This window comes from Ranitomeya imitator, chromosome 6 (assembly GCF_032444005.1).
Source record: "Ranitomeya imitator isolate aRanImi1 chromosome 6, aRanImi1.pri, whole genome shotgun sequence".
Taxonomy (NCBI): Eukaryota; Metazoa; Chordata; class Amphibia; order Anura; family Dendrobatidae; genus Ranitomeya; species Ranitomeya imitator.
Window position 1 is genome coordinate 440,256,849 of NC_091287.1, and position 20,304 is coordinate 440,277,152.

Below are 20,304 nucleotides of genomic sequence, written 5' to 3' on the forward strand. Positions count from 1 at the left end.
GTCTCTATCTTGGGCAGAGTCACAGCACCTAAGCTGGATTAGTTTTCAAATGTTCTTGCCGAATCTCACATGACTGCTGTGGAGCCTGTATTTTTAATGGCTACTTTTCAAAATACAGGAATGGGTAACAGTCCTATGCAGGCCGTAGTCCAATAGTGAACAGTGTGTAGAACATGACCCAAGTTTAGAAAGGAGGCAAAGAGACCTTACCCCTTTACACTATTAGATGGAAACGTAATTCTTAAGATCCCCTATCGATATTAGACTGCAGTCAGCTACATCCCCTTCAAAATCAACTAACAGACTATTGTATATGAGGTCCCTCTAACAGACTGACAGGGGAGCTAAGGATCTGGCTTGTCCTTTTTTGGATTGCTGATCCTGCTGTTCTCGCCGAAATAAGCCTCCACCAGTGGAGCATGGTGGTGGCTCTCCCGTAGTGAACACTGGAGCACTACAGAGTCTGGAGAACTCAGCAGAGATAGCTGTCGGCCAAAGATTTCTTCGGCTGGTCGCGCAGCTATCTATAGTGTATGGGGGAACCACTTAGCCTGAAATATTCGGAAAAATTCCAATGTTCATCAATTGTGTCTGAGACCTACGATTGTTAACAGGTAATGACCCGTACATTGAACAATGCTATACGTTTTCTGAGAACGTGCAGGTCCTGAGAATTTTTTGTTGAACTTTTGTTACTTTTTCTTAGGCACAGGCAAGATGCCACAGAATTGGGCAGAGCAAATCCGTTAAAATATATCGGTTGATCACAAGGAATTCCTACGAGCGTGAAATGTTTGATAAGGCCAGTCTAAAACTTGGCTTAGACAAGGCCGTCTTACAGTCAATGAGTGGACGGGAGAATGCTACCAACGGGGTAAGACTATTTCTTTATTTTTTACCCTGTATCCGGTTTGGCCATTTTTTGTTTATTTAGTGGTATCTGAGTTACCGCTTGTGTGTATATATATTATACGTATATAGATTTGTGTATGCGCAGGGTTATATCCATCTGTGAGGTGCTTAGAAGCATATTTACAAGTTGCCAAAGTGTGTATGTGCTTAATAACTTGTAAAATAAAGGTGTTACACAAACTAATAAGCTTCACAATCATGAAATCGTTAGCTAATTGTCTCCATGAGCTGCAAAGTGCATAATAAATGGACTAGTTTGCATTTAGAGCATAACTAACTGTTTCCCCTTTACTACCTGCAGGTTCAACAGCTTTCGAAGAAGGAAATAGAAGACCTACTGCGGAAGGGGGCATATGGTGCACTGATGGATGAAGAAGACGAAGGCTCCAAGTTTTGTGAAGAGGATATTGATCAAATTCTCTCCAGAAGAACGCACACCATCACCATAGAATCTGAAGGAAAAGGCTCCACCTTTGCGAAGGTACATGTCCTTTCCCTTTGCGTTTCCTAGATTATCCCCAGATGGTTTTATTTGTGTGCTATATAGGCTATTTTCATTTTTTTATGCTTATTTTAGGCCAGTTTTGTTGCCTCTGGAAACAGGACAGATATATCTTTAGATGATCCTAATTTCTGGCAGAAATGGGCAAAGAAAGCAGAGCTCGATCTTGATATGTTAAATGGAAGGGTAAGTGTTTCCACATCCATTAGTGTAAAGGGTACATGATTAGTTGAAATGCTTCATTTTTGCTTTGGTTGGCCCCGTAGAACACTCTGGTAATTGATACCCCACGTGTAAGGAAGCAAACCAGGCTTTACAGCGCTGTAAAAGAAGATGAACTCATGGAATTTTCTGACTTGGAGAGTGACTCCGAGGACAGGCCCAACTTCAAACCACGTCGTCCTCAGGACAAGTCTCAGGGCTATGCAAGGAGTGAATGCTTCAGAGTTGAGAAGAATCTACTGGTCTATGGGTATGTTCTCTGCCTCCGATCTGTGCAGTGTGTGTCCACGGTCTGCTATGTGACAAAGCAGAATGGTTGAACATGTTCTTTTCAGCACTTGGTTGATGAGAGCTGTAATTCTGAGCTCACGTCATCACCTATTAGGCATCTGAATTCTTGTACAGCTCTCGTTGCGGTTTGTCCTTTGGCACACAGTATGAACCCTTTCCAATTCTGTGGTAGGTGGGGCCGCTGGACGGATATTCTTTCCCACGGCCGCTTCAAGCGTCAACTTTCCGAGCAAGATGTGGAAACCATCTGCCGTACCGTTCTGGTCTACTGTCTGAACCATTACCGAGGGGATGAGAACATTAAAAGTTTCATCTGGGACCTCATTACACCAACAGAGGACGGGCAGACACGTGCTCTGGTGAACCACTCTGGTACGTTACACAAAGCGAGCGTTGTGTTCAGATGCGTTAACCCATTATGGCAACTTGTGTTTAAACCATTTATGAAAAAAAAAATGTAATAACTGTATTAAATCAAGACATAAATCAATATTTAAAAAAGAAAAATCATTGTGTTGCTTGGCTACAAGGCAGGCAGCCCATGAGTGACCACATGTAATCTGCATGCTATTTTGCACATCTAGTGTTTCATACATACAGATGAAGCGTTGGAGCTACTTATTCATGCCGGCCTGCGGCATCTCCTGTCCACACTGTGACCAATACTCTGCGTTGGATTGTTTATTTTTTCTCTCCTTAAATGTTGTATGCCTTACTAGCAATGGCCAGAGAGCAATGGACTATTCATTGCAATAGTTCCCCAACATTTTCTAGGCCTCTGCGTGATGTGAATATGGCTTTTATCCAATCACAACTGCAAACTTTTTTTTTTTTTTTTGCAAGATAAGTTCTTTTCCTAGAGGAGTACCCTATTATGTTCATGGAGAGCCGCACATTGTGCTGATTTTTTTATTTATTTTTTTCCTAGGTCTCTCTGCCCCAGTACCCAGAGGACGGAAAGGAAAGAAGGTGAAAAGCCAGAACGCCCAGCCTGTGCTCAAACACGCGGACTGGCTCCAGAGCTGTAATCCAGACGCCTTGTTTCAGGAGGATAGCTACAAAAAGCATCTGAAGCATCACTGTAACAAGTGAGTAGTGAATGTGGCTTTCTTCTAAGGTGTGACCACACGCCGGAGGCACACGGCAGTGATTCACACTCTGCACCGAACACTGACCTTTCTGTGGTCAAAGAAAAGCGCTCCTGTGATGGAGTGTGTGAAAACTCAGTGCATTGGTTTCACAGTTTTAGGTTTTATCTGTTGTTTTTTTTTTTTTTTGACTGCGGTGTACTGCTGCCTCAATCTTACTCAATTCTTGTGTCCCGGCTACATGGGGTTCCAATGATAATACAATTTTAAATGTGCACCCGATGTCGTGACTTTACGACCCTCGTTTACCAAATATGTAATAGGAAACATGCCTTATTGGCCTTGGCAACCCATTCCTATATATATAGCTTCCACTTTGAGCTTTGGATTAAAATCGTATTAGAAATGTGCTCCTAAAATACTGATATTTTATATTTTTTATTCTGAGGTTTTCATTTCTTAGCTCACTACTAAGTAAAGTGATTGCTGACGGAATCCCTGGTGCTTTAATTATGTAAAGAGGCATAGAGGTAATTTTAATTGGAGACATTATGGAATCTAAATCTGGCTAAACTGATCCAATTTGGGGGAAAATTAGCAGAAAATGGATCAGTTTCCCATCGCAAACAACCAAATTGCAGATCTTCTGTGTTAGAAAATGTCCATGTGATATTACCTTCCATTTCCAATATGCAATTTAGTGTCATTGTGATTTGCTGCATTGCATTTGCTGGAAGTGTCTGGATCCGAAGGACTGGTGGCCAAAGTGAATTCCATTTCCGAGAGTAAAACTTCAGCGCTCGCACGTCCCACTGCTGTAACCTATAGCAGGTTGTTTAGGTGACATTTTTACGCTTATTTTGAGACGTATTGAGTACTGCTGCAAGGGCGTCCATCACCTCATTAACTTTAACAAGTATTGTCCAAAGGCCTGCCACCTGCCGAGAGATGACGTTTCAGATGAAGGCCCACGAATGGCTTCTGCTGCGCAATACCACCTAGTGAGCCGGCATAGATAAATGAGTCCGTCGTAACCCACAGACCTGCATTCAAGCAGAATCGTCTCAACATCTGGCTAACCACTAGTCTCTGAAATAATGCAGCTAGCTATTAATTATGTGGCCAGCAAGCACCAGACTCCAAGCGGTAGAGTCCCAATAACTATGATTACCATGTGTAGCAGGGAGTCGTTCCAGTCTTATAATGCTTCAAGGTTTTTTTCTTGTAGGTTGTTTTTTTTTTTCTAAATGGAGAAATAGGTTTGTCACACAGTAAATTAATGATGAGCGAATATACTCGTTACTTGAGATTTCTTGAGCATGCTCGGGGGTCCTCCAAGTATTTTTTAGTACTCGAAGATTTAGTTTTTCTTGCTGCAGCTGAATGATTTACATCTGTTAGCCAGCATGAGTACATGTGGGGATTCCCTAACAACCAGGCAACCCCCACATGTACTTATACTGGCTAACAGATGTAAATCATTCAGCTGCGGCAAGAAAAACGAAATCTCCGAGCACTAAAAAAATACTCTGAGGACCCCCGAGCGTGCTCGAGAAATCTCGAGTAACGAGTATATTCGCTCATCACTAATAGTAAACCCCAAGACTATTTTTTATTTTTTTTTAATTTCCACTAAGACAAGCAGATTAGCCAAGATTCAAATTCAACAAATGTTGCAAATTTTTACAAGGAAATTTGATGATGATCGAAGCCATGACAAGCCTACATACCAGGCAGGCAGCGTGGGCGGTGATCTGAGTATTTTTAACAGATTGCCACCATTTTGCTTAATTCGTACACAGCAAATTGCCAAAAAAAATTGTGTTCGGGAGAATGCGATATCATGTAAAATTTGAGGAACATTAAATTCCGCTCCAATTTACTCCTCTCTAACTTGCGCCACGATCTAAAACTTTGAGTTTGCGGTTCATGGAGCTCCTGACGTCGCTGATCTCGCCCCTCCTCTCCCCTTGCATGTATTACGTCCCCCCCGTGAACTTCATCTGACGCCTGGCAAGGGTGCACTGAATGAAGTTTAGTCTTGAGCGGCTTTGCTTGAAAGAACGCCTCAAGTTCACCTGCAAAGTGACATTGCCGTTTCCCCTGTGCGGCATATAGTTAATCCTTGGCAGGCTGTGCGGACTTCCTGCAAGGAGCGGGCTGCAAGTGGTTATAGCTCTATAAAACTGGCTTTCTTACAGAAAACAAATAGTTATATAATCCGAAAAACCCACCATCCCATTGTGAGGGTTTATTGTTCAGTGGTTTAAAAAGACAGGAGGAAAAAAAAAACGATTATAGATCTCGTTTATCCTTGCAACTTCTGATGTGCTTCCAAAAATGGTATTAAGGCAGCAGCTGAGGAAATTTTATGAGATAATGAAGCAGAACAGTTACTGAAAGCCATCTGCTCAGTTGTTTACAAACTTGCTCCAGTACTTCAGAGGCAGCGGTGCAGTACGTGTCTGAACTTCACAAGCTGCACTAGGTAGGACTAAATGCAATGCGCCGGGGCTGGGCCCAGCCTGCTCCCTCCCTGTGCAGCGTGAGCGGTTGCCAGGCAGGCCCGTTGGAAGCCAGCAGAAAGCACCACACAGAGGTGATTATATGCCACCATCTGTCACGCTTCAAGCCTACCATACAGCATGGCTAATCAGCCTTGGCAGGATGATGGATGAACAGCAGCAGCTGCCAAAAGCCACTGTTGGCAAACAATTCTGAAGTTAAGAATTTCTCCCCTCACCCCCTCTCCTCGCCTCCTCTCCAGGGTCCTGCTGCGTGTCCGCATGCTGTACTATCTCCGGCAAGAAGTGATCGGGGACCAAGCTGACAGAATCTTAGAGGGTGCTGACTCAAGGTTAGTGAATGTGCGGCTTGTCCTTGTCACAGAAGAGCAAGGTCTGTACCTGCTGCTACTAATTATGCTCCTACGCCTCCTCCATTCTTGAGTTTTCCGTTAACCCTTTGCCAGCTGGGTCCTCTTTGCCTGCAGATTGGTGCAGTCAAATACAAGTGTATATTGCCTTTTGTGGGGTGCCACAAAATGAGAAATGGGCTTGTCACAAGTATAAAGCTAGAGGGGTCATAGTTGGTTCCTGCACTCAATATCAGAAATGAGTGACACTCTTATTTAGAAAAACTAGCATAGCCATTGGATAAATCTGGTCGGTGCAGATTGGCGGGGATATGGGCGGCACACTGGCGACACTGTTTACCTTGGTGACTTTTTACCACTGGATTAGGGATGGTTAATTGCGATCATTCTTATTCCCCCCACTAGCCCATCTACTTAAATGTTACTCCATTTTTTCCTTACTATACTTTTGACACTTTACTACTAATACTGATTTAACCTTCTTTTTTATTACAATTTTATTCACTATTATGTAGCGCCATTAATTCCACAGCGCTTTAGACATTATCCACACTTTCCCCATTGGGGCTCACAATCTAAATTCCCTCTCGGTATGTCTTTAGAGTGTGAGAGGAAACCCACACAAACACAGGGAGAACATAAAAATTTCTTACAGATGTTGTCCTTGGTGGAATTTAAGGCCAGAAAGCCAACGCTGCAAATCAACAGTGCTAACCACTGAGCCATCGTGCTTTGACCGACCTATTCCCCCCCACTAGTCCATTTATATGCGTCACTTTTTTCCCCTACTAATCTGTACAACACTTTACGCCTCACATTGATGTGATCTTTTTTGCTGTGTTTAACTAGTATCATTGGTGAAATTGAGGTCTTTGTGTCCTTTACAGTGAAGTAGACGTGTGGATACCAGAGCCGTTCCACGCAGAGGTTCCTACAGACTGGTGGGACAATGAAGCTGATAAGTCCCTTTTAATTGGCGTCTTCAAGCATGGTATGTCCTGGTTTAAGCTTCCATTGGCTCGGTCCTGGCTTACGGGTCTCTATAACTGCATGATGGACAAGTTGGGTCTTGATCTCTTTGAACATACATTGCAAGAAGTAGTAATAAGGAGAATCTCACTACTTCTTCTCTGTGGGTGGGAAAAAAAGCTCGGCCTGGTATAAAAGCACTGAACGTGACAGCCTGTTATACTCTTCATTGAATTTATCACATTTTCCGCAGAGATAGCGGAAGCTCTGAAAAATACTCCACTTTTTTTTTTGTGCGACGTCCAAAAGATGTGGGCGGGGAATGAAAATATTTAACTCTCATGTATAAATAAAGTAAATCCATATTTGTAGTAATAATGGCCGAGCGGCGCTATAGATCTCCATAAACTTAGCTTCTAGCACTGCGTTTCTTGCTAACTTTGCCAACCAGTGTCAAAGTGGATGGTGGGCTTAACCTCTGCTATTAATCTGTACAAGTGCCTCCTGGGCTTTGTTCCAAGCAATATTTCACAAATGTCAGCGCCGAGAACTCCCAGCTCCCTTGAGTGGGATGCAGCCTTGTTAACTTTGAAAGGCTCGGGGATGCAGAGCTGGCATGATATATACAGTGAGCGATTCCTGATTATAATCCCAATTCTCTGGAGGTCGCATGCGTATTCTCAGCAGCATGGCCCGACTAAAGGGGAGAATGATGGCTTATAAAACCTTTCATGATTACAGTTTGGCTCCAGGCTCTACAGCAGTTAGGAGAAGTGTGTTGTAGTACAAATCCTAATTGAATTGTGCTGTTCTGCCTATGTACGGCCGCCTCGTGCTCCTCTCGTAAATGGGGGGCCTCAGCTGAGGCTAGTCAGATCTGAAATCATTCTCCTGCCGTGCACTGTTGGGATCTGCCATTTTCTATATAGTCACTTCAGCCGGTTAGAAAAAAGGAAAACAAGTGTGTTTAAAACCGTAGAGGGAACAGTGTCATCTTTCTGACACACATCACATGAAACCTAATAAGACAGGTTCGATGGCCTTTCATATAATCCACGTTGGCTGAGTGTGTGGGGAGGGAAGAAGAGCAGTTAAAAATGAAGGCCGGAGCTTGGCCGAACGAAGGCAAACAATGGATTAGAATAAAGGGTGGGCCATGCGAAGTAGACAATGCGAAAGAAATCATTAACCTACTGTTCTCTTCCTGTTGTAGATGAAAATCAAATATATAGACCATGTTCTTCCTGTAATTGATGGCTACTTATTCCTTTTTCCTTTCTTTGTGTTACTATAATCTAGAAGTAATGGCTAAACCGCAGTTCAGATCAGGTGCAAAGCACTTGTATAAAAAGGCATAATACATCGGCCTTCCATACATCCGATGAAGTCTGAGGCTTTTTCATACTTTAATTTTTCCATTACGTGGTCTGAATTCTATACAATTATGCCTGTGTAGGGTACGAGAAGTACAATTCCATGCGGGCCGACTCGACTCTTTGCTTCCTGGAAAGAGTAGGAATGCCTGACGCGAAGGCAATTGCTGCGGAACAGAGGGGGACAGATATGCTGGCAGATGGCGGAGACGGGTATGTTACAGTTTAAGCAATATTTGTTCTCAGTGTAAATTATGTCTTTGGTGGTGACACTTGTGTTATTTTCTTTTTTTTGACAGTGGAGACTTTGACCGAGAGGATGAAGATCCAGAATACAAGCCCACGAGGCTTCAGTTTAAAGATGACATTGATGTAAGGACAGATAGTTACTTCTCGACTCATGGAATTTTTTTGGAACACAATTGTAAAATATTTTGACAACTTAGAAAGGTAGAAAGTCACGAGCAGACTCTGTAAAAACGATCATAACAGTGCTTTTTTGTTTTCGTTTTTAGGAGTATGCCAACTCTCCCTTAGAGGATAAGGAAGAATGCATGGACGTGGACATGCAAGGTAGGAAATCCCCATTTTGTAGTGGTGTCATACCTGTTTAAAGTTTTCTAGTTTTTTAAGGTTGATGGTAGACTTATGTCCATCGAGATCAGCCTATAACCTAACCTGTTGATCCAGAAGAAGGCAAAAACCCCATGAGGCAGACACTAATAGTCCCATATTAGGGGAGAAATTCCTTCCTGACTCCATACAGCTATCAGTCTAGTTCCTTGGATCATTGCCCCATCACATTATCTAGTACCCATAACCTGTAATATTACATTTTTCAAGAAAGGCCGTTGTGAATTTTTGTAGTAAATCAAACGTTACATCATATGGCAGAGTGTTCCATCATCTCACTGCTCTTACAGTAAAGAATCTGTAATTATGATTAGACTTTCTCTTTTCTAGACATAGAAGATGTCCTCTTGTCCCTGTTGCAGGCCTAGGTGACCAATATCCATGCTAGTTGTTCCATCTTTACTAGTTGCGTATGTGAGGTCAAACTCCAAACTTACTGCACTATAGTTCCATTCTTTTAGTTTAAAGTTTATGTAATTGAATTAGAAAAATATTTAGAATTGAGAGTCCTCAGTGGTTGATACCTTTTAATGGCTAACTGAAAAGATGGTAACAAATTGCAAGCTTTCGAGACTACACAGGTCTCTTCATCAGGCAAAGACTAAAACAAATTCTGAAGCTTGCAATTTGTTACCATCTTTTCAGTTAGCCATTAAAAGGTATCAACCACTGAGGACTGTCCATTCTAAATATTTTTCTATCTACTGGCTAACACGGTACCAAGATATATATCTTTCCTGTAATTGAATTAGTCTTTTTTTTAAACCTCTGTCTACGTTCACGTATGTGATTCAGCCATGAGTGATTCATGTAGTTTGAAATTGATCTGATAGCCCAAATGCGACTTGATAGGCTCAACATGTTGAATGCTTTGGGGCTAAATATGACTCAGTAATTGTAGAAACAGTAAAGGTTAATGCAACCTGTTGATCTTGCAGAAAAGAGTGGTGATGGCAGTGCAGAGGGCAAACTATACTGGCCTCATACCTCCGCTCTCACTACTCGCCTCCGGCGGCTCATCACTGCCTATCAACGCAGCTACAAGCGACAACAAATGAGGCAAGAAGCACAAATGAAGACGGATCGCAGAAGGAGACGGCCTCGGGAAGAAGTAAGGGCCCTGGAAGCAGAGAGGGAAGCAATTATCACCGAGCGAAGGCAAAAGTGAGTCCTTACATTTTTGTAGATCTTTTTTTAGTTTCAACGGATGAATACTAACACTGCTTCTATTTTGTGAAGGTGGACGAGACGGGAAGAGGCTGACTTCTATAGAGTAGTCTCTACTTTTGGAGTGATTGTTGACACCGCTAAGCAGAAATTTGACTGGAATCAGTTTAGAGCCTTTGCCCGCTTAGATAAGAAATCTGATGAGAGTTTGGAGAAGTATTTCAACTGCTTTGTGGCAATGTGCAGACGAGTGTGTCGCATGTCCAGTAAGCCTGAAGATGGTATGTAACATAGTTGTATAACTTACGAATGTCAGTCTTTTGGGGGGTTTTCTACAAATTTTGTCTTTTTCTGTTGACAGATTTTTGTGATCTTTCTATGATGATTGAGCCTATAACTGAGGAACGCGCTTCTAGAACTCTCTACCGCATTGAACTTCTGCGCAAAATAAGGGAACAGGTTCTTCATCACCCCCAGTTGAATGAACGGCTTAAGTTATGTCAGCCAAGCCTTGACTTACCAGAGTGGTGGGAATGTGGCAGAAATGACAGAGACTTGCTGATTGGGGCTGCAAAGCATGGCGTTAGTAGGACGGACTATCATATCCTCAATGATCCAGAGCTCTCTTTTCTGGAGGCACATAGGAATTTTGCTCAAAACAGAGGCAATGCACATCCCAACATGCCCATCCTTTTACCACCTGGATCTAGTTATAGTGATACACCACCCATAATGCCCTCCACTCCAGTGCGGGATGAGAAAGCTGGAGAGCTGGAGGAGGTAAAGTCCGAAAAGACTGAAGATGCTGAAGTAAAAGAAGAAGCTGAGGTTAAAGAAGAGGAGCCAGTGGAGTCTGAGGAGAAGCCTGTGAAGCAGGAAACTGAACCTGAACCTGTCCCCGTTAAAGATGAAATTAAGGATGGAGATCTGATACCAGATGTGGACCCAAAATCCAATTCTGAGAAGGGTTCTGAAGAAGATGATGAAAAATTGGATGATGACGATGACAAATCCGAGGAGTCCTCTCAAGCTGAAGGTACATCTGAAGTTTCATCATTTGTTTTCTTGGTTTGGAATACTGTACTTTTGGAAGCTACATTGATCCCATGATAGTTTAGCAGTTTTTATCTAATTGCTTTTTTTTTTTTTTTTTTGCTGCAGTGGTCCATCAGCTTTCCATTGCCAGTAATAAAAAGTGTCAGGAATTAGAATTCCTAATGAATTAATAGGGTTAGCCTGCTCTTTAATTTCTTAAAGACTATCTCTTCTCAAAGTCCTTTTGTAAAGGACAATAAAATTAAACTGACTGAATGGATTGGCCAGGATTAGAATAACGTGGTAATTTTTTATAACAAAAAACACAAAACTGGCATGCTTTACTCACTGTTGCTGGGTACACAGCTGTGTTTCCGACACTGGCCTGGGTGTCTGATATTGGCGGCAGCACTGACGTTGTCGATGGTGTGGCAGCCAATCAGAGAGCTTAACTGCTCTCTGTGGGAGGTTCCGTCTACACGGGCAGAACCGCTGAGCTCACTGACTGCTTTGATAGTGCTGTAGAGAATACCAGGCACCAGGAGCAGTTGCGGGGACTCGACACTGAACCCAGAGAAAGTGTGGTTTATTAAATTTCTTTTAGTAGCTAGCCGCACCCAAGGATTAAGATTTTTTTTTTTTTGTTAAAGGAGACATCCCCTTTAATGTGTCTACAGACTGTGTAGTATGGCAGCTCAGTCCATTTTAAGTGTAAATTGACTGTATTGTAAAGTGGTAAGTTATTGTAGAATTTAGCCATTTTGGGGGCATGCCCAACCAATTTTGTTGGACCCGGTCTATAGCCACTATAGAGTTCCCGGATTAGGGTGCTTTCACACTGTGTTCTGTGACCCCGTCGGGAAAACTGGATTCGGCCGTGTGCTCTGACTGGGCCATAGACTATAAGGGTGCAGATAGAGCAATCGTGTGCTCTGACGTGCATAGTTTTCGGGCGTGTGCGCCTACTGGAGAAGAACACTCCTACGTTTTAGGACTGATGGTTGTGTGGCCACATGTGGGCTCTTATTTTACATATATATATTTTTTTCCCTCTATATTTATTAATTTGTTATTGTTTCAGCTGGAATAAGGTCCCAAGATAAAAACTTTGATGAAGAAAGCAACGCGTCCTTGAGTACAGCAAGGGACGAAACTCGCGATGCTTTCTACTTGGAAGACTGCGATCAATCTGGACTTCATATGCTTCGCGAGAGGACATTTTCCTTTTCTTTCTGGCCCAAGGTATATGGCGGTTTGGAGTATACAATATACTCTGTAGTAAATGGCTGTGATGTGCTCGCTGTATGTTTTAGATTATAATAAGGCAAAAAAGCTTCCTAATCACCATGACATGGCCATCTGGTTATAAAAACAAGACACTAATAGGCTTATTCCTGTGGAAAGGAGGCGGTTTGCAGCAGCTGTTGTGCTCTGGTTGTGGTCTTTAAGCAGTGTCTCTGTTTTGGGAGGTTTTGCTTAAATTGCTTAAAAAAAAAAAAAGGGGACACTATGGAGACATGATAATGGGCCCTGCACAGTAACTGTTGCTTATGTGTATGTGCATTTTCGTGTGAAGCCACTTAGACATTTGGGAGGTGGGGGTTTAAAATAAAACATTTTTTCATTTCTAAATTGAGGTCTATGTTGTGGAGCAAGTTAAGTTTTCGAGGATTCTGGGGAAGGTTGTCTAATGCTGAACTTTATTAGTAGTGACGCTAATGAGGATCCACTCAGAAAGGAAGGCCGGCGTTCTTCAGAGTGCTAGATACTGGAAGCAGATGTTTCTTTCTTTGCTCACCAGCTGATGATTCTAAGAAACAATGCGCTACAGCCTGAAACAGTAGGAGCTCGGCGTATATGCAGACACTGCCTACGATTTTACCCCCCACAGTAACTTTTCTTTTGTCTCCAGAATACACAAGGCTAAAAGGGCTTCTTAAACTCACAGGGGTTAAATGAATGGTAACAAAAAAAAGTAGTAAAAAAAGCTTTTCTGAGAAATTGGCAGGAATCACTTTATTGTAAAAAAAAAAGAAAAAAAAGCGAGTGCAACTTATTTTGTTAATTTCTTCTGTCATTTGTGCTTTTCTTGGTATAATACAGGATCGTGTGATCATCAATCGATTAGACCACATCTGTGAGACTGTACTGAAAGGAAAGTGGCCAGTAAATAGGCGGCAGATGTTTGAGTTCCCGGGGCTCATCCCCGGCTACACACCAACTGCCGTGGACAGCCCGCTGCAGAAGAGAAGCTTCGCTGAGCTCTCCATGGTGGCCCAGGGCAACTTCAGCGGAAGTGAAGATATCAGTGCTTCACCACAACTGTCTCAGGCGAGTTCTGTCGTGGTGATGTAGTGCATGGTCTGCATTTTTGTTTTTTTCCTGGAACGTTACCTTTTTTTTTCTTCATAAAAATTGTAATTTATTCATAGTGCTTTTTGTGCATGTTTCCTGGTCATGACGTATACTTACTATGTGGACAAAACTATTAGGACACACCTGTTAAAGGGAACCTGTCAGCAGATTTTGCTGCTATAGGATGTGGCCACTGCCTTTCAGGGCTTATCTACAACATTCTGTAATGCTGTAGATAAGCCCCTGGTCTGACCTGCAAGTGAAGAAAAATAAGTTATATTATACTCACCCGAGGGGGGGGCGGTCTGGTCCGATGGGTGTCACAGGTCCGGCACCTCCCATCTTCTTGCGATGCCGCCCTCCTGCTTCATGACTTCCCAGTGTCTTGCTCCTGCGCAGGCGTACTTATCTGGGTAAAGTACTACAGTGCGCAGGCGATGGGAAAGGTCAGAGAGGCCCAGCGCCTGCGCACTGCAGGAATTTACTCTGCCCTCAACAGGGCAGAGAAGTACACCTGCGCAGGAGCGCCGATGCCGAGAAGCCATGAAGCAGGAGGGCGGCGTCGCAAGTAGATGGGAGGTGCCGGACCCGGACCTGCGACACCCATCGGATCGGACCGACCCACGGGTGAGTATAATATAACTTCTTTTTCTTCACTTGTAGGTCGGACCGGGGGCTTATCTACAGCATTATAGAATGCTGTAGATCAGCCCTGAAAGGCGGTGGCCGCATCTTATAACGGCAACATCTTTAATCATTGAATTCATTTTTTTTTTTATATTCAGTCCCATTGCCACTGATGTATAAAAATCCATACTCTAGTCATGCCGTCTACCTTAGCAATCCTTTGCAGAAATATAGGTCCTTCTAAAGAGTCCTTCACTGATAACCAGCGTGGTTCTAATAGGATGCCACCATTGCACTTCCAATCGCCTGTGAGTGATAATATTAAAATATGGACGGGTTTAGGAACCGCACATACTTGGTCACAAAGAGTCAGACCTCGCAAAGTTACAGAGCTCGATTGCTGAGGTGCACAGTGAATAAATGTCACCCAAGCTCTGCTGACTCCATAAGTGCAGAATCAAAACTTCCTCTGGCTTTAACAAAAACTATATACCGGGAGCTTTATGTCACAGGTTTTCGTGAGTGAGCAGCGGTATGCAAGCCTTACATCACCAAGCACAATATCAAGTAACCGATGGAGTGGTGTAAAGCCACCATTACGGGACTCTGGTGTACAGGAAACATGTTCTGTAGCGTGACAAATTATCCTTTTTTGTATATAGAATGGGAGGTCATAAAAGCTTCTGTAAGTGTTCCGATCTTCATATGTACATGGACCATGATATTTCATAATCCTACAATATTGTTTTATTTTGTGAATGTTCTCCCCTGTAAGGTTTTTTTTTTTGTAATATTAACAGTCCTCTGTCTATTTCCAGGATGCTGCATTGACTCTGTCTGTGCCACGTCAGCGCAGGCGGAGAAGAAGGAAAGTTGAGGTTGAAGCAGAAAGGGCTGCCAAGAGGAGAAACCTTATGGAGATGGTGGCTCAACTGCGTGGATCTCAAGTGGGGGCAGAAAATGGACAAGAAAGTGTTGTGGATTTATCAAATGCCTCAAGAGAGGCAACAAGTTCTACCTCAAATTTTGCATCTCTTACTCCTAAGTTTATTTTGCCTAATTCATCTACCCCTGCCCCTGATGCCTTCAAAACTCAAATGGAGCGACTGCAGGCAGGTCTTTCTTGCACACCGACCAGGCATCTTCTCAATGGTTCTTTAATAGACGGAGAGCCTCCAATGAAGAGAAGAAGGGGAAGGAGGAAAAATGTGGAAGGTCTCGATCTTTTGTTTATGAGCAACAAGAGGAGTTCATTATCTGCGGTAAGGGAACATGACAATACTACAGATATTCTTAAAGTTAACAGGCCAACTGGGGTGGCTAATTGCTTTCTTTAAAAAAAAAATCATTTTAAATGTTTTTGGATTTGTTATAAGGAGCAAGATGTATGTTCTTAACCAGCAAAAACATTGCATTTACAAAAAGAAATTGCAAACATTTTTTAAAAAGTAAGTATTCATTTATTTGTTAAAATGAACATAATTTTACCTTTTGAAGGAGGATACTGAAGTGACCAAAGCATACGAGGAAGATATTGAAACACCACCAGCCAGAAACATTCCATCTCCCGGGCAGCTGGAGCCAGAAACCCGGATCCCGGTTATTAACTTGGAGGATGGGACCAGACTAGTGGGGGAAGATGCGCCCAAAAATAAAGATTTGGTTGAATGGTTGAAATTGCATCCTACGTACACAGTTGATATGCCAAGTTATGTACCAGTAAGTAGGATAAATCAGCATTTCATAAAGTATAGCTGGAAAATTGAATATTTTTCCCATTTTATATAGACGTGTGTGTGTGTGTGTGTGTGTATATATATATATATATATATATATATATATATATATATATATATATATATATATATATATATAATTTTTTATTTTTTTTTTTTGATATTTTAATTGTCTTTGACAGAAGAGCACAGAGATGTTGTTCTCCCCATTTCAAAAGCCTAAGCAGAAACGTCATCGATGTCGGAATCCTAACAAACTGGATATTAATACATTAACGGGAGATGAGCGAGTGCCTGTAGTCAACAAACGAAATGGAAAGAAGGTAATGACCATTGAAAAAAGTACAATTAGTCTACTAGTGCTTCACACAGGATGTTTTCTCATTCTTAACTGAGCAATAGAAACATTTTCTCATAATAATGTGGTTTATATTTCCACCGGGACACTTAATTGAAGGGATTGGGGCTCAATGGACGTCCCTACTCCCATGAAGGGTCTGTCCTTACTTGGTTAAAATGGTTGAAAAAAGTCAAATTTTCATCACGTTCAACTGTAAAAAGTGAAACCTGTTTTGTTATTGGCTATAATGTATGTTTCACTCTCGTGCATTACAGATGGGCGGTGCAATGGCTCCTCCTATGCGGGATCTTCCTCGCTGGTTAGAAGAGAACCCGGAGTTTGCTGTAGCTCCAGACTGGACAGACATTGTTAAGCAGTCTGTAAGTACCCCGTTTTTAACAAGCTTTTTATTATGGGCAGCTGAGTTGTGCGCTTTCAGAACCATGATATCTTGCAATCTTCTTGAAGAAGTATTGGAGTTGGAGGTACACATTGTGTTTAGAGTTGTAGTCCTTCTTGCATTCTTTTTTTTTTCATTAGTAATTGCAAGTATTTTTATTTTAGGGATTTGTACCGGAATCGATGTTCAACAGACTTCTGACTGGACCTGTTGTAAGGGAAGAAGGAGCTAGCCGAAGAGGTAGAAGGCCAAAAAGTGAAATTGCCAAAGCAGCTGCAGCAGCTGCTGCTGCAGCTGCAGCAGCGACTACGTCTGGAATAAACCCGTTGCTGATGAATAGTCTGTTTGCTGGAATGGATCTTGCCAGTCTTCAGAATCTTCAGAATTTTCAGTCTCTCCAACTCGCTGGTCTTATGGGGTTCCCTTCAGGTCTCGCAACAGCTGCTGCAGCTGGAGGCGATTCTAAAAACCCTGCCGCAATGCTGCCTCTGATGCTGCCGGGCATGGCAGGGCTGCCCAACATGTTTGGGCTTGGTGGACTTCTAAATAACCCCTTAGCAGCTGGTAGTGGTAATTCTACTACTGCTTCCAGTCAAGGAGAAACTGAAGATGGCACTTCAAAGTCTGATGAGAAGAAGGCAGAAACTGATGAGGACGGCAAAGATACTGAGAAAACTACAGATACTGTTAATGCTACTGACTCTGGCGCTGCTGCTGCTGCTACCACCACAGCTGGGTTAGCTGCAAATCATCTGGCCTTCAGTCCTTTCCTACTGTCCACCATGGCTCCAGGCCTGTTCTACCCATCCATGTTTCTACCTCCAGGGCTTGGAGGATTGACATTGCCTGGTTTCCCATCACTAGCTGGACTACAGAGTGCTGTAAGCTCTAGTGAAGAAAAGGCCACTGACAAAGGGGAAGCAGAGAGTCGGGAAGCCAGTGATGTAGAGGAGAACCTGGACAAAACTGCAGATTCATCCGTTTTGGAAGATGAAACCGCACATGGAGAAGAAATGGACTCGCCCAGTGCCGGAGATGAAAATGACAAGGAAAACGATGAATAATCGTCTCAGTTACAGTGTTCTAATTTTTTTTTTTTTCAAGTGGTAGTCCTACTGTTTACACTCACAGTAAATGTCCATAACTAGTTTTTATAAGCTGTTCTGTAAAATAGTGTAGCAAAAAAAAAAAAGAAAGAAAAAAAAATCCAAGTCATGTCACACGGATGTGTCAAAAAGGTATTTTGGTCATTAAGTATTGTGCAGTGCATTATTTATAATTTGTTTTGGAGGACAGATTTTTTATTTTTTTTTCCTAAAGGAAATTTACATAATGCGCTGCAGCGATTTATTTTTGTTATTATTTTTTTACCGTTGGTATTATAAAAAGCAGCGACTTTTTTTTTTTTTTGAATAATGGTGCAACTCGAAGGACAGGCTGCTTAAGGAATTATGAAGTTATTTATCTTTTTTCGTTTGTCTTTTTTATTTTTATTTTGCTGTGAAGGTCAAGATGAATTTCTTACATATCATTACCTTTTTTGACTGTATATGAGGGTTCCACACACAAAACCGTTTCCGACAATCTCCATGATGTAGTGACGTCTCTGTCTAGAGGCACAGCAATACAAGGCAGCTGTTGAATGTGAAAAGTATCCTATTATTTTTTATTTTTATTTTTTCTTTAACACACACACTGCTAAAGTCGTTAGAGGACAAAACTACAGTTAAATCGTCTCATGAATTTTATAATGCACTGGTTTAAGCATAAAATTAAAATCAGGTACCTTTTTGTTTTTTCCTTTTTATTTTTAATTTAAAGGACTTTGTTACTTTAGCCACAAAGCTAAACAGCATTACCTCAACTCTAAAAACTAGCCTTGAAGTTTACAGACATGACTTTGTAAATGTTTGTGTTTATTTTTCTTTTCCTTTTTTCCTTTTTTTTTTTTTTTTCTTTTTTTTTTTGAAACTGCTATCATGTAAGATAAACTGTAAATTGCTGCCAACAGTAGTAATGATGCTTTTAATAAAAGTGATCCATGAGATGCAGTGATGTAATTAGAAAACGTAGAAGTGTCTAGGGAAACCAAATGAGAACTGGTGTACACCACTTTATATTTTGTATTCACAATAGAAGCAAATACAGTATTATGGCTTTTGTATATTTTTCTTTTGCTATTTTTCTAGTACGATCAGTTTTGTTTTTATTTTTTTAATGAAAATTAACTGTTTATATGGCATCCGAGGGAAAAGGAGGACACAACAATATATCTTCTGTGGTTCAGCGTTGGTCTCTGCGCACGCAAGGACTGCAAGCCCCTCCAAACATCGCTAACCTGGGAGATCTCCAGAAAACAAAAAAGTCCGCACAGAGAGATGGAGAAGTCTGAGCGACAAAGGGCTAAAAGGAAAATGAGGCTTTAATAGGCACAATATGTAGGTCATTCATCTGTGGTTAATGGGTAGAAAAACAATACAATGGTGTCGGCTAGAGGCTGACTCACTGGTATTCTGAGCACTGTGCAGCTTACGCAGCCAGCGAGTACTGTGCCAAATAAACATGCGATGAAAACTGACCCAGTTTTCTGACAACCAGAGGCTGTCCGACATCACGTATTGATTTTTCAGTATCCACTGACCTCTGACATTCATATAATGTGGTTACAGACCCACTGCACAATGCAGCAACCGTGCTATCGCCATATGGTCACAATGAGAAGCTTGAGTGCTCCATGTCCACCAAGATACTAATGTGACACTAACACACAGCATGCACCTCTACCCCTGTACCGGCGTAACACTGGCTTATCCAACATTGGATAAAGGTAAGCTTGGTTTGGAATATATCTTAAAGGGGGTTTTCTAGGCTTACGACTATTTCATCCAATATTGGTGGGCTTAGCTTACAGTCTAATGCGTATACGGGGCTCCCAACTCTCGAAAGATGATGTTGGGGGAAGGATACGGAATTTCTGATTACAGACTGCCAATCATTTTGTTCTCGGTGATGTAAGCCTCTGCCATAGGAGTATGGCAGCAGCTCTTATACAGTTTGGTCCAGAAATATTTGGGCAGTGACAGAATCTTTGTGATTTCAGCTCTGTAGGCCACTATTTTTTATTGAACCCCTTAATGACCGCCAATACGTCTTTTAACTGACCTGAGAATAGCATCCCCATACAGGTGACAATTCTGTAGGGTGCGGGCTGTACACTATAGCTGACAACTTGCTGTATCAGCCACGATCAGTGTTGGCACCCTCCATATCTGTTTAACCCCTTAGATGCTATTGTCAATAGTGACTACATCATTAAAAATGGTTAACAGAGTGTAGGGGCTCCTCTTTATCCCAATTGGTGTTCTCAGATCATGATTTTGTGATCCTAATGTTTGCCATGGCAATTCACAACCAAATAGCGGCCTTAGAGTCTGACGGCTTTTGTAACCTGTTCAGACGTTAGCGGCATTTAGGTTGTAAAAAATGCACATTTTCATTTCTGTCATGCCGCTTTGTATTAATTTCTGAAAAGCACCTGAAGGGTTAATAAACTACCTGACTACAGTGTTCAATATGTCAGGGGGTTCTGTTTTTAAAATGGTATCACTTTGGGGGGTTTCCCAATATATAGGACCCTTAAAGGCACTTCAAACCTAGATACGTCCCTACAAAAATACATTTTGTAAATTTCCTTGAAAAAACGCAAAATTACTTCTATTTTTTTTTTAACCCCTTTACCCCCAAGGGTGGTTTGCACGTTAATGACCGGGCCAATTTTT

General features: G+C 42.0%; 1 protein-coding gene across 1 annotated transcript in view; it reads left to right on the forward strand.

Annotated features, from left to right (window-relative positions):
* CHD7 (chromodomain helicase DNA binding protein 7) overlaps positions 1-17,628 on the forward strand; it is a 177,585-nt gene extending 159,957 nt beyond the window's left edge. Inside the window, exons 18-38 of the mRNA XM_069731389.1 lie at positions 707-874; positions 1,214-1,393; positions 1,490-1,600; positions 1,681-1,886; positions 2,100-2,299; positions 2,856-3,015; positions 5,783-5,872; positions 6,778-6,881; positions 8,316-8,445; positions 8,532-8,604; positions 8,748-8,805; positions 9,804-10,029; positions 10,105-10,313; positions 10,394-11,068; positions 12,149-12,309; positions 13,171-13,398; positions 14,868-15,311; positions 15,547-15,768; positions 15,968-16,108; positions 16,401-16,505; positions 16,690-17,628. Of these exons, the coding sequence (XP_069587490.1) occupies positions 707-874; positions 1,214-1,393; positions 1,490-1,600; positions 1,681-1,886; positions 2,100-2,299; positions 2,856-3,015; positions 5,783-5,872; positions 6,778-6,881; positions 8,316-8,445; positions 8,532-8,604; positions 8,748-8,805; positions 9,804-10,029; positions 10,105-10,313; positions 10,394-11,068; positions 12,149-12,309; positions 13,171-13,398; positions 14,868-15,311; positions 15,547-15,768; positions 15,968-16,108; positions 16,401-16,505; positions 16,690-17,589 (4,791 nt within the window). The 3' untranslated portion in view covers positions 17,590-17,628. The remainder of the gene's footprint in view (positions 1-706; positions 875-1,213; positions 1,394-1,489; positions 1,601-1,680; positions 1,887-2,099; positions 2,300-2,855; positions 3,016-5,782; positions 5,873-6,777; positions 6,882-8,315; positions 8,446-8,531; positions 8,605-8,747; positions 8,806-9,803; positions 10,030-10,104; positions 10,314-10,393; positions 11,069-12,148; positions 12,310-13,170; positions 13,399-14,867; positions 15,312-15,546; positions 15,769-15,967; positions 16,109-16,400; positions 16,506-16,689) is intronic.
* Positions 17,629-20,304: the final 2,676 nt, after the last annotated feature.